This window comes from Ornithorhynchus anatinus, chromosome 4, assembly GCF_004115215.2.
Source record: "Ornithorhynchus anatinus isolate Pmale09 chromosome 4, mOrnAna1.pri.v4, whole genome shotgun sequence".
NCBI lineage: Eukaryota > Metazoa > Chordata > Mammalia > Monotremata > Ornithorhynchidae > Ornithorhynchus > Ornithorhynchus anatinus.
This window is the reverse complement of record NC_041731.1, coordinates 58,009,081-58,023,060: the sequence shown is the minus strand read 5'-3', so window position 1 is coordinate 58,023,060 and position 13,980 is coordinate 58,009,081. Positions and strand designations below refer to the sequence as shown.

At 47.4% G+C, this 13,980-nt stretch overlaps 1 protein-coding gene and 1 non-coding gene across 2 annotated transcripts in view; both read right to left on the bottom strand.

The window, feature by feature from the left end:
* Positions 1–13,980, bottom strand: part of LOC100075702 (neural-cadherin-like) — a 69,684-nt gene that overhangs the window by 6,855 nt on the left and 48,849 nt on the right. Inside the window, exons 25-29 of the mRNA XM_039911974.1 lie at positions 11,565–11,683; positions 11,349–11,472; positions 9,836–10,016; positions 6,200–6,366; positions 3,232–3,496 (exon numbers count right to left, since the gene is read on the bottom strand). Coding sequence (XP_039767908.1) covers positions 3,232–3,496; positions 6,200–6,366; positions 9,836–10,016; positions 11,349–11,472; positions 11,565–11,683 — 856 coding nt within the window. The remainder of the gene's footprint in view (positions 1–3,231; positions 3,497–6,199; positions 6,367–9,835; positions 10,017–11,348; positions 11,473–11,564; positions 11,684–13,980) is intronic.
* Positions 9,137–9,275, bottom strand: LOC114811394. The gene has a single exon (XR_003759098.1). It is a non-coding gene; the product is annotated as a small nucleolar RNA SNORA7 (small nucleolar RNA).

The window sequence follows — 13,980 nt, the reverse complement described above, 5'->3', positions numbered from 1 at the left end:
TTGTCAACTGGAAATCCCATCCAGGCTGAAGGAAATAAGCAGAAATGGGAACCCTGGCCCAGATTCTAGGACCCAGGAAGCCAAGACTAAGTCCACACAGAGAGGCTGCATTCCAATGTGCTGTTCCGAGTCAAAGCCGACGTGGCATTTATCAAGCGCTTACCATATGCCAGGTATTGTACTAAGCGTTGGGGTGGATATAAACAAATAGGGTGGGGTTGAAGGTCAGAGTCTCAATCCCCCTTTAACAGATGAGGTAACTGAGGCACAGGGAAGTGAAGTGATTTGCCCAAGGCCGCACAGCAGACGAGTGGTAGAGCCATGCTGCCTGGGTGGCTGTCCGAGCGTCCCGTGTGAGCCATCCCAGTGACTGTGAGCCAGAGCAATGCACCGCCTGCAAAAATCAGCGTGAGGCAGCGTGGCCTAGTGGATAGAGCACGGGCCTGGGAGTCACAAAGACCTGGTTTCAAATCCCTGCTCTGCCATTTGTCTGCTGTGTGACCTTGGGCCAGTCACTTAAATTCTCCGTGCCTCAGTTACTTCATCTGTAAAATCACAATCACAATTAGAACAGTGCTTGGCACATAGTAAGTGCTTAAACTGTGTGACTTTGGGCAAGTCACTTAACTTCTCTGTGCCTCAGTTACCTCATCTGCAAAATGGGGATTAAGACTGTGAGCCCCATGTGGGACAACCTGATCACTTTGTATCCCCCCAGCATTTAGAACAGTGCTTTGCACATAGTAAGCGCTTAACAAATGCCAACATTATTATTATTATTATTATTCTTATCGTGATACTTATGTGCTTATTATGTGTCAAGCAGTGTACTAAGAATTGGGGCAGATGCAAAATAATCAGATCCCACAGGGTGCTCACAGTCTAACTAGGAGGGAGAACAGGTATCGAATCCCCATTTTACAGATTCATTCATTCATTCATTCAATAGTATTTATTGAGTGCTTAATATGTGCAGAGCACTGTACTAAGCACTTGGAATGTACAATTCGGCAACAAATAGAGACAATCCCTGCCCAGTGACGGGCTCACAGTCTAAACGGAGAAGACAGACAGCAGAGCAAAACAGAACAAAACACAAACAAGACATCATCAAGATAAATAGAATCAAGGAGAGGTACACCTTATTAACAAAACAAATAGGGTAATACATAATATATACAAATGAGCACAGTGCTGAGGGGAGGGAAAGGGGGAAAAGCAGAGGGTGGGGAGATGGGAAGGGAGGGGAAGCAGAGGGAAAAGGGGGACTCAATCTGGGAAGGCCTCCTGGAGGAAGTGAGCTCTCAGTAGGGCTTTGAAGAGGGGAAGAGAGTTATTTTGGTGGAGGTGAGGAGGGAGGGCGTTCCAGGACAGCGGGGGGACATGGACCAGGGGTCAACGGTGGGACAGGCATGAACGGGGGACTGTGAGGAGGTGAGCGGCAGAAGAGTGGAGTGTATGGGGTGGGCAGTAGAAAGAGAGAAGGGAGGTGAGGTAGGAGGGGGCAAGGGGATGGAGAGCCTTGAAGCCAAGAGTGAGAGAAGCAGCGTGGCTCAGTGGAAAGAGCACGGGCTTTGGAGTCAGGGCTCATGAGTTCGAATCCCAGCTCTGCCACTTGTCGGCTGTGTGACTGTGGGCAAGTCACTTCACTTCTCTGTGCCTCAGTTCCCTCATCTGTAAAATGGGGATTAAGACTGTGAGCCCCACGTGGGACAACCTGATTCCCCTGTGTTTACCCCAGCGCTTAGAACAGTGCTCGGCACATAGTAAGCGCTTAACAAATACCAACATTATTATTATTATTATTGCTTCATGCGGAGGGTTTTTAAGAAGGTTTTTAAGAAGGGGAGTGACACGCCCAGAGCATTTCTGCAGGAAGATGAGCCAGGCAGCGGAATGAAGAATAGACTGGAGTGGGAAGAGACAAGAGGAAGGGAGGTCAGAGAGGAGGCTGACACAATAATCCAGCTGGGATATTATGAGAGCTTGTACCAGCACGGTAGCTGTTTGGATGGAGAGGAAAGGGTGGATCTTGGTGATGCTGTGAAGGTGAGACCGGCAGGTGTCGGTGACGGATCGGATGTGTGGGGTGAATGAGAGAGATGAGTCAAGGACGACACCAAGGTTGCGGACCTGTGAGACTGGAAGGATGGTAGTGCCGTCCACACTGACAGGGTAGTCAGGGAGAGGACAGGGTTTGGGAGGGAAAATAAGCTCAGTTTTAGACTGAAGCACAGAGAAGTTAACAACAACATGGGGGTTGGATCTGTGGCCTTTGGGCGCTTGGTTTTCACCCCACCTTCACCCCACAGCACTAATGTACATATCAGAAATTGTGGAGAAGCAGCGTGGCTCAGTGGAAAGAGCACGGGCTTTGGAGTCAGGGCTCATGAGTTCGAATCCCAGCTCTGCCACTTGTCGGCTGTGTGACTGTGGGCAAGTCACTTAACTTCTCTGTGCCTCAGTTCCCTCATCTGTAAAATGGGGATTAAGACTGTGAGCCCCATGTGGGACAACCTGATTCCCCTATGTCTACCCCAGCGCTTAGAACAGTGCTTGGCACATAGTAAGCGCTTAACAAATACCAACATTATTATTATTATTAGAAATTGATAGGGAAGCAGCACGCCTAGTGGATGTAACTTGGACCTGGGAGTCAGAGGATCTGGGTTCTAATTCCATCTCCACCACTTACCTTCTGAGTGACTTTGGGCAAATCATTTAATTTCTCTGTGCCTCAGTTCCCTCATCTATAAAATAGGGACTCAATACCTGTTGCCCCTCCTACTTCGACTGTGAGCCCCATGTAGGATCTGTTCATCTTGTATTCATTCATTCATTCACTCACTGGTATTTATTGAGCGCTTACTGTGTGCAGAGCACTGTACCAAGCCCTTGGAAAGTACAACTTGGCAACAGATAGAGACAATCCCTGCCCACAGCGGGCTCATATTCTAGAAGAGGAGAGACAGACATCAAAACATGTACCTACCCCCCACTTAGTATAGTGCTTGGCACATATTAAGCACTTAATAATAATGTCTGCTTCCCCTTTAGACTCCAAGCTTGTTGGGGGGAGGGAATGTATGTACCACTCTGTTGTACTTCCCAAGTACTTAGTTCGGTGTTCTGCATACAGTAAGCGCTCAATAAATACCATTGATTGAATAGCCTGAAAGCCCAAGAGGTCACGTCCCTTGGAGAGTCTATTGTTTAAGTCGCAGGCCTTACCCTGGAAGTCACTCTCTGAATGGTTCAAGAGGTGATTCCCCAGTAGCACACCCTCCTGATCGATCTCAAACCGCCACCGGGTGCCAGTCACCAACGTCGCTTCCCGGTCCCCTCCGCCATCATTGACTCGCAGAGTGAACTCCTGGGCGTATCGTTCCAGCTGCAGGAGGACCCACTGCCCGTGGTCTACACGCGGAGTCGGCAGCTGCACGGTGTGCTTCTCTTCCCCTAAACTGAAATCCATCCCAAAGTGCCCGTTCACCACCTGCGAGAAGAAGGAGACAGGTCTGTCACTTGTCTGTTGGACGATCAAGTCGCTTTACTTCTTTTTGCCTCAGTGACCTCATCTGCAAAATGGGGATTAAGACTGGGAGTTCCATGTGGGAGAGGGACTCTGTCCAACCCCATTTGCTTGTCTCTACCCGAGCTCTTAGTACAGTCCCTGGCACAGAGTAAGCACTTAACAAATACCACAGTTATTATGCTTCTTCGTATGATTAGTTGAACTAGTCCTGGGGTACTGGAGATCACGCAGATCCTACCTTGAGCCCCCAAATCAAAGTTGTTCCAAATTGTGTGGGTAAAATAATCATTAATAATTGTGGTATTTGTTAATAATAACGTCGGTATTTGTGAGGCGCTTACTATGTGCAGAGCAACTGTTCTAAGCGCTGGGGTAGATACAGGGTCATCAGGTTGTCCCACGTGAGGCTCACAGTCTTAATCCCATTTTACAGATGAGGTAACTGAGGCACAGAGAAGTTAAGTGACTTGTCCACAGTCACACAGCTGACAAGCGGCAGAGCTGGGATTTGAACCCATGACCTCTGACTCCCAAGCCCGTGCTCTTTCCACTGAGCCACGCTGCTTCTGTTAAGCGTTTACTTTGTGCCAGGCAAAGTACTAAGCGCTGGGGTGAATACAAGCAAATCGGATTGGACACAGTCCCTGTCCCACATAGGGTTCACAGTCTTAATTCCCATTTTGCAGATGAGGGAGCTGAGGCCCAGGGAAGTGAAGTGACCTCCCCAAGGCAACACAGCAGACAGGTAGTGGAGCCAGGATAAGAACCCCTGACCTTCTGACTCTCAGGTCCGCGCTCTATCCACTGTGCCATGTTCCTTCCGCTAAAGAAATTCCCTCTTAATTGCGGGGGTAGTCCAATTCTATAGCAGTCCAATATTTGGATCAGAGAATGGGCAAATCAGACAAATCTTAAGTATACTTTACTTGGGAAGCAGCGTGGCTCAGTGGAAAGAGCCCGGGCTTGGGAGACAGAGGTCATGGGGTCGAATCCTGCCTCTGCCACTTGTCAGCTGTGTGACTGTGGGCGAGTCACTTCACTTCTCTGGGCCTCAGTGACCTCATCTGTAAAATGGGGATGAAGACTGTGAGCCTCACGTGAGACGATTTGATTACCCTGTATCTCCCCCAGCGCTTAGAACAGTGCTCTGCACATAGTAAGTGTTTAACAAATACCAACATTATTATTATTGAGAGTGGAGGTGGGGTGGAAGTCACCCAATCTGGAAACATAGTCTTAGCTGCTCTTCTCCCTTGATGAAGCCTCCCATTTGCATTTGAGGATAATATATACGTGAGATTCACTGAAACCTCCCACCGCTTGTGGGGCAGCCCTCTGCCGGAGCCAGGCACAGACCTGGTTCAAACAGGGGCCGAAGTGAGGACCCAAGAGAGGTGGCTTTTCCCAATGTGGCAGTAGGTAAAAATCAACTAATGAAAAAAACCCCACCATTTGCTGCTGAGAAGCAGCATGGCTCAGTGGAAAGAGCACAGGCTTGGGAGTCAGAGATCACGGGTTCTACTCCCGGCTCTGCTGCTGATGAGCTGTGTGACCTTGGGCAAGTCACTTAACTTCTCTGTGCCTCAGTTACCTCATCTATCAAATGGGGATTAAAACTGTGAGCCCCACGTGGGACAACCTGATCACCTTGTATCCCCCAGCGCTTAGAACAGTGCTTTGCACATAGTAAGCGCTTAACAAATACCACAATTTTATTTAATTTTTTTAAATTTGGATTTCCTTGAACTGACAAGGATCTGCATTTTGGGGAAAGGTGTTCCTCACACCCACCTTTCCCCAAAATGCAGACCCTTGGCAGTTAGTCTGTCAGATAGTCAGTCAATTGTATTTTTTGAGCACTTACTATATGCAGTGCACTGTACTAAGTGCTTAGGAGAGTACATTAGAAGCAGCATGGCTCAGTGGAAAGAGGCCGGGCTTGGTTGAGGGTTCTAATCCCGGCTCCGCCGCTTGTCAGCTGTGTGACTTTGGGCAAGTCATTTAACTTCTCTGAACCTCAGTTACCTCATGTGGAAAATGGGGATTAAGACTGTGAGCCCCACGTGGGACAGCCTTGTGTCCGCCCCAGTACTTAGAACAGTGCTTGGCACATAGTAAGCACTTAACAAATACCAAAATTATTATTATATAACAGATGATGAGCTTACAGTCAGAGGTCAGAGGTCATGGGTTCGACTCCCCGCTCTGCCACTTGTCAGCTGTGTGACTGTGGGCAAGTTACTTAACTTCTCTGTGCCTCAGTTACCTCATCTGTAAAATAGGGATTAACTGTGAGCCTCACATGGGATGACCTGATTACCCTGTATCTCCCAGCGCTTAGAACAGTGCTTTGCACATAGTAAGCGCTTAACAAATACCAACATTATTACAGTCTAGGCATCGGGAACATGAACAACCTTTCCCTAAAATTCAGACTCTTGTCAATCAGCCTGATTTATTGAGCTCGTACTGTGTGCAGAGCACCGTACTGAGTGCTTGGGAGAGTACACTATAACAATATAACAGACACATTCCCCGCCCACAATGAGCTTACAGTCTAGAGGGGGAGACATCACCAAAGGAGACCTCCAGCTCATTTCATTTTCTCCACAAAACCTCTCTCGCCCAAGAGGTGGCGGGGACGAAGGTTTTCGAGTGACTCACCTCCAGCCGGATATGGCCGGGGCCAGCTGCGGAGGCCAGGCTGAGGAGGGTGCCAGAGGAAGCCCGGGTGCGGACCATGAGTTGGACGTGAGTCTGGTGGGCACTCAGAGGGCCTTTCAGCTTGAAACGGAGCCAGCTGTCCCTGCCAAAAGACCACTCTGGGAGAACTGAAACAGGAGAGGAGAAGAGCTGCGTGGAAGGCACTGCTGAACACGCCAAAGGAGACAAGGGAAGAAGGGCAAGCACAAGTCCCCTTCCCGGAGGAAGAACATCCCCGGAATGGTGGATGTGTCAGGGAAGCACTGCCCAGGACAGTGTGGCTAAGTTGTCTCTTTAGAGAAGCAGCGTGGCTCAGTGGAAAGAGCACGGGCTTTGGAGTCAGGGCTCATGAGTTCGAATCCCAGCTCTGCCACTTGTCGGCTGTGTGACTGTGGGCAAGTCACTTCACTTCTCTGTGCCTCAGTTCCCTCATCTGTAAAATGGGGACTAACTGTGAGCCTCACATGGGACAACCTGATTCCCCTATGTCTACCCCAGCGCTTAGAACAGTGCTTGGCACATAGTAAGCGCTTAACAAATACCAACATTATTATTATTATTATCTTTATCAATCAGAGAAGCAGCGTGCCTGAGTGGAAAGAACCTGGGCTTGGTTGTGGGTTCTAATCCCGGCTCCGCCGCTTGTCAGCTGTGTGACTGTGGGCAAGTCACTTCACTTCTCTGTGCCTCAGTTACCTCATCTGTAAAATTGGGATTAAGACTATGAGCCTCATGTGGGACAACTTGATTACCCTGTATCTACCCCAGGGCATAGAACAGTGCTCGGCACATAGTAAGCGCTTAACAAATACCAGCATTATTATTATTATCAATCACTGGTACTTACTGAGTGATTACAGTGTGCAGAAAACTGTAATGGTACCTGTGGTATTTGTTAATTATTTATCATTATTATTATCAATCAGTGGCACCTGTAGAGGGCTTCCTGTACACAGGGTAGTGTACTAAATGCTTGGAAGAGTAATAATGATAATAATAATTGTGGTATTTTTTGAAGTGCTTACTATGTGTCAGACACTGTACTAAGTGATGCAGTAGATTCAAGCTAATCGGGTTGGACACAGGCCCTGTCCCACATGGGGCTCACAGTCTTTACCCCCATTTTACAGCTCAGGGAACTGAGGCCCAGAGGAGTGAAGTGACTTGCCCAAGGTCACTCAGCAGACACGTGGCAGGGCCGGGATTAGAACCCAGGTCCTTCTGACTCCCAAGCTCGTGCTCTATCTACTAGGCCATGCTGCTTCTCTGTATAATAGACAATGTAAGAGAGTTGGCAGACACAATGAGCTTACAGTCTACAGCGGGAGACAGACAGTAATATAAATAAATAAATAAATAAATAAATAAATAAATAAATAAATAAATAAATTACAGATCTGTTTATAAGTGCTGTGGGGCTGAGGGCATTCATTCATTCATTCATCCATTCATTCATTCAATAGTATTTATTTAGCACTTATTATGTGCAGAGCACTGTACTAAGCACTTGGAATGTACAATTCGGTAGCAGAGAGAGACGATCCCTGCCCATTGATGGGCTTACAGGGCAGGGTAACTACCTAGTGCCCAAAGAGTAAGAAGCAGCTTGGCCTAGTGGAAAGAGCATGCGCCTGAAAGTCAGAAGGACCTGGGTTCTAATTCCGGCACTACCATATGTCTGCTGTGTGACCTTGGGAAAGTCACTTAACTTCTCTGAGTGTCAGTTACGTCATCTGTAAAGTGGGGATTAAGACTGTTAGACTCATGTGGGACAGGGACTGTGTCCATCCTGATTACCACGTATCTACCTTAGTGCTTAGAACCATGCCTGGTACATAATAAGTGCTTAACAAATACCACAATTATTATTACTATCATTGCTGTTATGACTATTATTCTTAGTAGTAGTATGGAACTTTCATCTGAGGGAATAAACTGATCCCACTCCCATCAAATTAAAAGGGAGAATTGAAAGCCAAAGTGTTAAAGTCGAGTTTCTGCCCTCATTTCTTTCCTAACTTGAGTGACGAAAGTATCTCTTTCTAACTTTCCTGAGTGGCTGTGTGCCTGGGATTACGAGGCAGTGATTTCCACCTCCTCCACCTCTCCCTACCTCTCCCCCGCCGCCTTGCATTGTGCCTTCCTGAAGAGCACATCCGGAACTCGCTTTGAGCAGGGCCAGACCAACCGCACACAAGATTACTTGGGCGACGGGACGTTAGAGGGACTTGGATTGTGAGGCCTATACCAGGAGCTGAGGAAGGAGTGAATAAAGGGAGCAAATCGGGTGATACGGAAGGGAGTGGGAGAAGAGGAAAGGAGGGCTTAGTCAGGGAAAGCCTCTTGGAGGAGATATGTCTTCAATAAGGCTTTTAAGAGGGGAGAGTAATTGTCTTTTGGATATGAAGAGGAATGATCAGAGGGAGGATGTGGGCAAGAGGTTGGAGGCCAAGTAGATGAGATCGAGGTACAGTGAGTAGGTTAGCATTAGAGGAGTGAAGCGTGCAGGTGGGCTATAGTAGGAGAGTTGTGAGGTGAAGTTGGAGAGGGCAAGGTGACTGATTGCTTTAAAGCCAACGGTGAGAAGTTTGCGTTTGACGGGGTATGTACCTCTCTAGCACTTTGATACTCACCCCACCCCTAACCCCAAAGCACTTATGTATATATTCTTGTCTTGTCTTATGCCGTCGAGTCATTTCCGACCCATAGCGCCATCACCGATACATCTCTCCCAGAATGTCCTGCTCTCCATCTGCAATCGACCTGGTAGTGGATCCGTAGAGCTTTCTTGGTAAAAATCCAGAAGTGGTTTACCACTGCCACCTTCCGCACAGTAAATTCGAGTCTCCACCCCCGACTCTCTCCCATGCCGCTGCTGCCCAGCATGGGTGAGTTTTGGCTTGTAGCAGATTGCCTTCCACTCGCTAGCCACCGCCCAAGCTGGGAATGGAAGGGGTAGGCCTCTGCTTGACTCTCCCTTCCTTAGCTGAGACTGGTAGAGTACTGGAAACTCTCCACGTTCAAGCCTGAGAAGGGGATATATTCTTATATTCTGTCATTTCCCTTATGTGTAATTTATTTTAATGTCTGCCTCCCACTCTCAACTATGAGCTCCTTGAGGGCAGGGATCCCATCTACTTATTCTGTTGCACTGCACTCTCCCAAGTGCTTAATTTGGTGCTCTGCACATGGTAAGTGCTCACTGAATACCACTGATTGGTTGACTGACAAGCCCTTCCCTTGGGTGGAGACCAAGCTGGCTCATTCCCCAGAGAGGGACGAGTGTGCAGCCTGTATTTCATCAAATTCATCTCCCACTTGGTCCTGTAAACAGAAATGAGTCCTGCTTGGTTGGAACCTGTTCCTTTACTCTCCACAAACTCCCAGGGGCAATATGCCTGTCTACTTGTTTTGTTGTCTGTCTCCCCCTTCTAGACTGTGAGCTTGTTGTTGGGTGGGATTGTCTCTATCTGTTGCCGAACTGTTCTTTCCAAGCACTCAGTATAGTGCACTACACACAGTAAGCGCTCAATAAATACTATGAATGAATGAACTGTGCTAGAGATGGGCAGGATTTCTCCGCCGGGCTGAAAGTACCTTTGTCGCATTTGGCTCCTGTGTAACCAGGCTGACAGCTGCAGCTGAAGGAGCTCCACTCCCCCGTGCACGTGCCATGAGGACCACAGGGGGAGTCCCCGTCCTCTCCGCACATCCCATCGGTAACGCCGCAGCCCGGGGAACTGTGTAAGGACTCCGCTGGCTGCTCCAAGTCATAAACCTGGCAAGGAAAGAGACGGGGCAGCCTTCTGAGAAGCCAGTCAGCACACTGTTCTGGAGCCTCTTGGTTATTCGTGCACCAGAGCCGAAAGCACGCAAGGGAAACGGCGCTAACTGGGGAAAGCGCGGGCCAGGGAAACACTGCACTCAAGATAAACTCATTTTATCTAGCCTGCATTTCTGCAAAACTGAATCACTGGTTCACCTGACTTATTTTTCGGCTCTGGGTGGTGGTCTGGATGACAACGCAAGGAGGGAGAGCAAAGACCAATGAAGAAGGCAGCGGGAGGTGGAGTGGAGATGCGGGGGTTGCCGATGGCAACAGGAGGAGAGAGAGCCCAAGGGGAAGGAGAGGAAGGACCAGCAGTGAACTCATCTCTCTAGACTCCCCAGACTGTCGCATATCTGGGTCATAGTACTGCAGGACCATGCTGAGGAATTCTGGCTAGGGCGGGGAGAGACAGGCATGTTATTCTTGCCAAAACCTTGTTAAGGATGGAGTCATCTCCCAAGTCCCCTCCCAGTATAACTGGGGAATGATTAGAAAAGAGTAACCCTTTGGGGAGGCTTTGTTGTAATTCATAGTAACGTATTGGCCAGGGGGAGTTTGAAGGAGTAGCACTTCTCTCTTCAACCTCAACGTCCTTAACTTGCCCCTCTAAGTAAGTCCTTATGGCCTTGTCATCTATGAATCTGTGCAAACCTCTTGAACCTCTTGGTATATTCAGCCTGCTTCCTATGGTAACAAATTCCACTTGCTCACTCTTACACTGTGTGAGAAAGGCACTTCCCTTTTCTATTTCAAACCTACCACCTTCAAGTTTCAGCTTTACTGGGTCTCTCCTCGTCCTGATGTGCGATCTGATGAATGGCAATTTCGTTTGTGCCCTCTCCATACCCTTTTTATAATTTTGTAAACGGCAATCTTGTGTCCTCTTGGCTTCTGTCTTTCCAGATTAAAGCATAGCGATCTTTTCAACCTCCCCTCATAGAGAAGTTACTCTACCCACCTCTGTAAGCTCGTTGTGGGCAGGGAAATGTGTCTTGTTTATTGCTATACTGTACCCTCCCAAGCACTTAATACAGTTCTATGCATACAGTAAACGCTCAATATATACGACTTAATGAATGCCCATCTTGGTGAGTCTGTTGGTGCTGGTACTGCAGCAGGATGCCATGGGATCCCTCTTCCTTTTCCTCCTCCCCTCATCTTGCTTCCTGAGGCCTGACTGAACATATTTCTGGGTCTGTGAGCTCCACTGAGCATCCTTTGACTGAGTGCTCTCTCCAGGACCGCTTGCTGGCATCCCATAAGATCCTTCCGTCAGCCTACCTTGCTGTTGACGACCAGATTCCTCACACAACCGACAAACCCTCTGAGGTGAGTTTCTGCACTGTGGTAAGGCAAAAACTTCTTAACTCCACCCAGCTGCAGGGGCTGCTGAATGTTGAAGAACCTGCCAAAAGGTTCAAAACAAAAGAAAACTTGGTTTGCACTGTGAGACACTCTCTGCTTTACTTCTCTTTGGTCTTAGTTTTCCCATTTTACCTCTTGCTTCCTGGAATTTCCTCGGAAACCTCACAATGTGAAGATTCTCCCCATGAAGCCTTCTCTGACTCCTCCTTTGCAGAAGCATTAATGCAGTGGTCAAGGATCAGCTTCACCTTCTAAATCAGAAAATCATTTAGTATTATGATTATGAAGGTTAACACACTTCGTCGCATAGAACACTATCTAGAATTGGCATAGTCCCTTTATTTTTCCACAGTGATTTGACATTAGTTACCTTATTTTATCACTGTAACATTCCTGTGAGGCAGAGAGAGGCAGATATAATTATCCCGATTTTAAAGGTAGGAAAAATCAGACACATCCCAAAGTCACAAATCAGACCTGTGACAGAACTAGAAACTAGAACCAGGTTTCCTGACTCCCAATCCTGTGCTTTTCCAACTGAAGTACACTGCCTTCTCCTTAAATCCTTGGATGTGCTAATAGGCATGAATATTTTATCATTCTTCAGCACTCACTACATAATAAGGTTGGTATTTGTTAAGCGCTTACTATGTGCCGAGCACATGCTAGATGCTATCTGAAGGATGGGCTCAACATTTGGCAGCTGATCTAAAACAGCTGGATATAGGGCCGCTATTTCTTTTTAGAGTTGATTTTGACAAAATAGTACCAATAACAACGGTGTTTATTCAGTACTCACGACATGTCAAAGTAATGTGCTAAGTGCTGGGGTAGATACATGAAGCAGCTTGGCTCAGTGGAAAGAGCCCGGGCTTGGGAGTCAGAGGTCATGGGTTTGAATCCCAGCTCTGCCACTTGTCAGCTGTGTGACTGTGGGCAAGTCACTTCATTTCTCTGTGCCTCAGTTACCTCATCTGTAAAATGGGGATTAAGACTGTGAGCCTCACGTGGCACAATCTGACTATCCTCTATCTACCCCAGCGCTTAGAACAGGGCTCTGCACATAGTAAGTGCTTAACAAATACCAACATTATTATTATTATGATAATCAGATCTGACACAGTCCCTATCTCACACTGGCTCGTAGTCTAAGAAAGAGGGAGTATTTATCCCCATTTTACAGATGAGAATACTGTGGCCCAGAGCAGTTAAATGACATGCTCAGGATCACACAGTAGACCAGTGACTACAGCTAGGACAAGACCCGGGTTGTTTTTTTTTCTCTCTCCCGCTCTCTCTGGGCTCTTTCCCACTAGGCTATCTGCTTCCCTTTATACTTTTATTCTCCTGTATTTGATTCTAAAACTTAAAAGGCAGTGTGGAGAGAAGAAAGGAACACATTCAAATAGTCGGTCTGAGGAAAAGGGATTCCAAAGGAGCACAGTTGCTGCAGGATATAAGTGGGAGTGTGCGAGTCCACAGACATGCAATAATAATGATAATGGTATTTAAGTGCTTACTATGTGCCAAGCAACGTACTAAACGCTGGCATCCAGGATGCCTTCTGTAGATATGTGGAACTCTCTCTTTAGAATGTGAGGACTATTTAAATGGAGGGACAGAAGAACAGTAGGGAGTTTTCAGGGTCTCAGATTTTTGTACCCAAGGAATTTGAGGAGTTGGGTAGGATTAAGTGGCAGCGGGGAGAAGAGTCCTGGTTTTATCAGTTAGAGGCTGGTGATATCTAGGAAGACGTTACAGTCAGTAAATTGGAGACTCAGGAGGTACGGGGGGAGAGATCAAAAGGATAGACAATCATTTCAGAGTCCTTTGCATTGTGATTTTAGCCATGAGGATGGATGAGATTGCTTAAGGAGTGGAAAAAGCCAAATGATCATTAACTCTGGAACATGTACACTGTACTAAATGCTTCTCAAGAGAGAAGCAACATGGATAGAGCATGGATCTGGGAGTCAGAAGGTCAAGGGCTCTAATCTTGACTCTGCCACTTGTCTGCAGTGTGGCCTTGGGAAAGACACTTCCCTTCTCTGGATCTCAGTTACCTCATCTGTAGAATGGGGTTTGAGAATGTGAGTCCCACGTGGGACAGGGACTGTGTCTAACCCAGTTAGCTTGTATCCATCCCAGTGCTCAGTACAGTGCCTGGCATGTAGTAAGCGCTTATCAAATACCATTATTATTAAGAGAGGTATTAGATAGAGGACAAAGAAAAGAAGAATGGCCCAGAGAAGGAATAAATAGAGAATGAAAAGGATCCTTTAACAACGTATTGAAGAGGCAGAATGATGCCAGAAAAGATCAGAAGAGTGAAGATTGCTGAAAAGCACTAGAATGTGACTGCATTGTTGAAAACAGAACATTTACCCACTGCATTTTGAAAAGGGAACTGAGTCAGGTAGAAAACATGAAACAACCTCCCAGGTAGCTAGAATTAGGATGGATCAGGAGGGTAGATGACATGGGTGTGAAGTGCCTGAGCTCTGTCTGATTGGATTACGGCTCCACTCCGTTGAGAGGGCTAATTTAC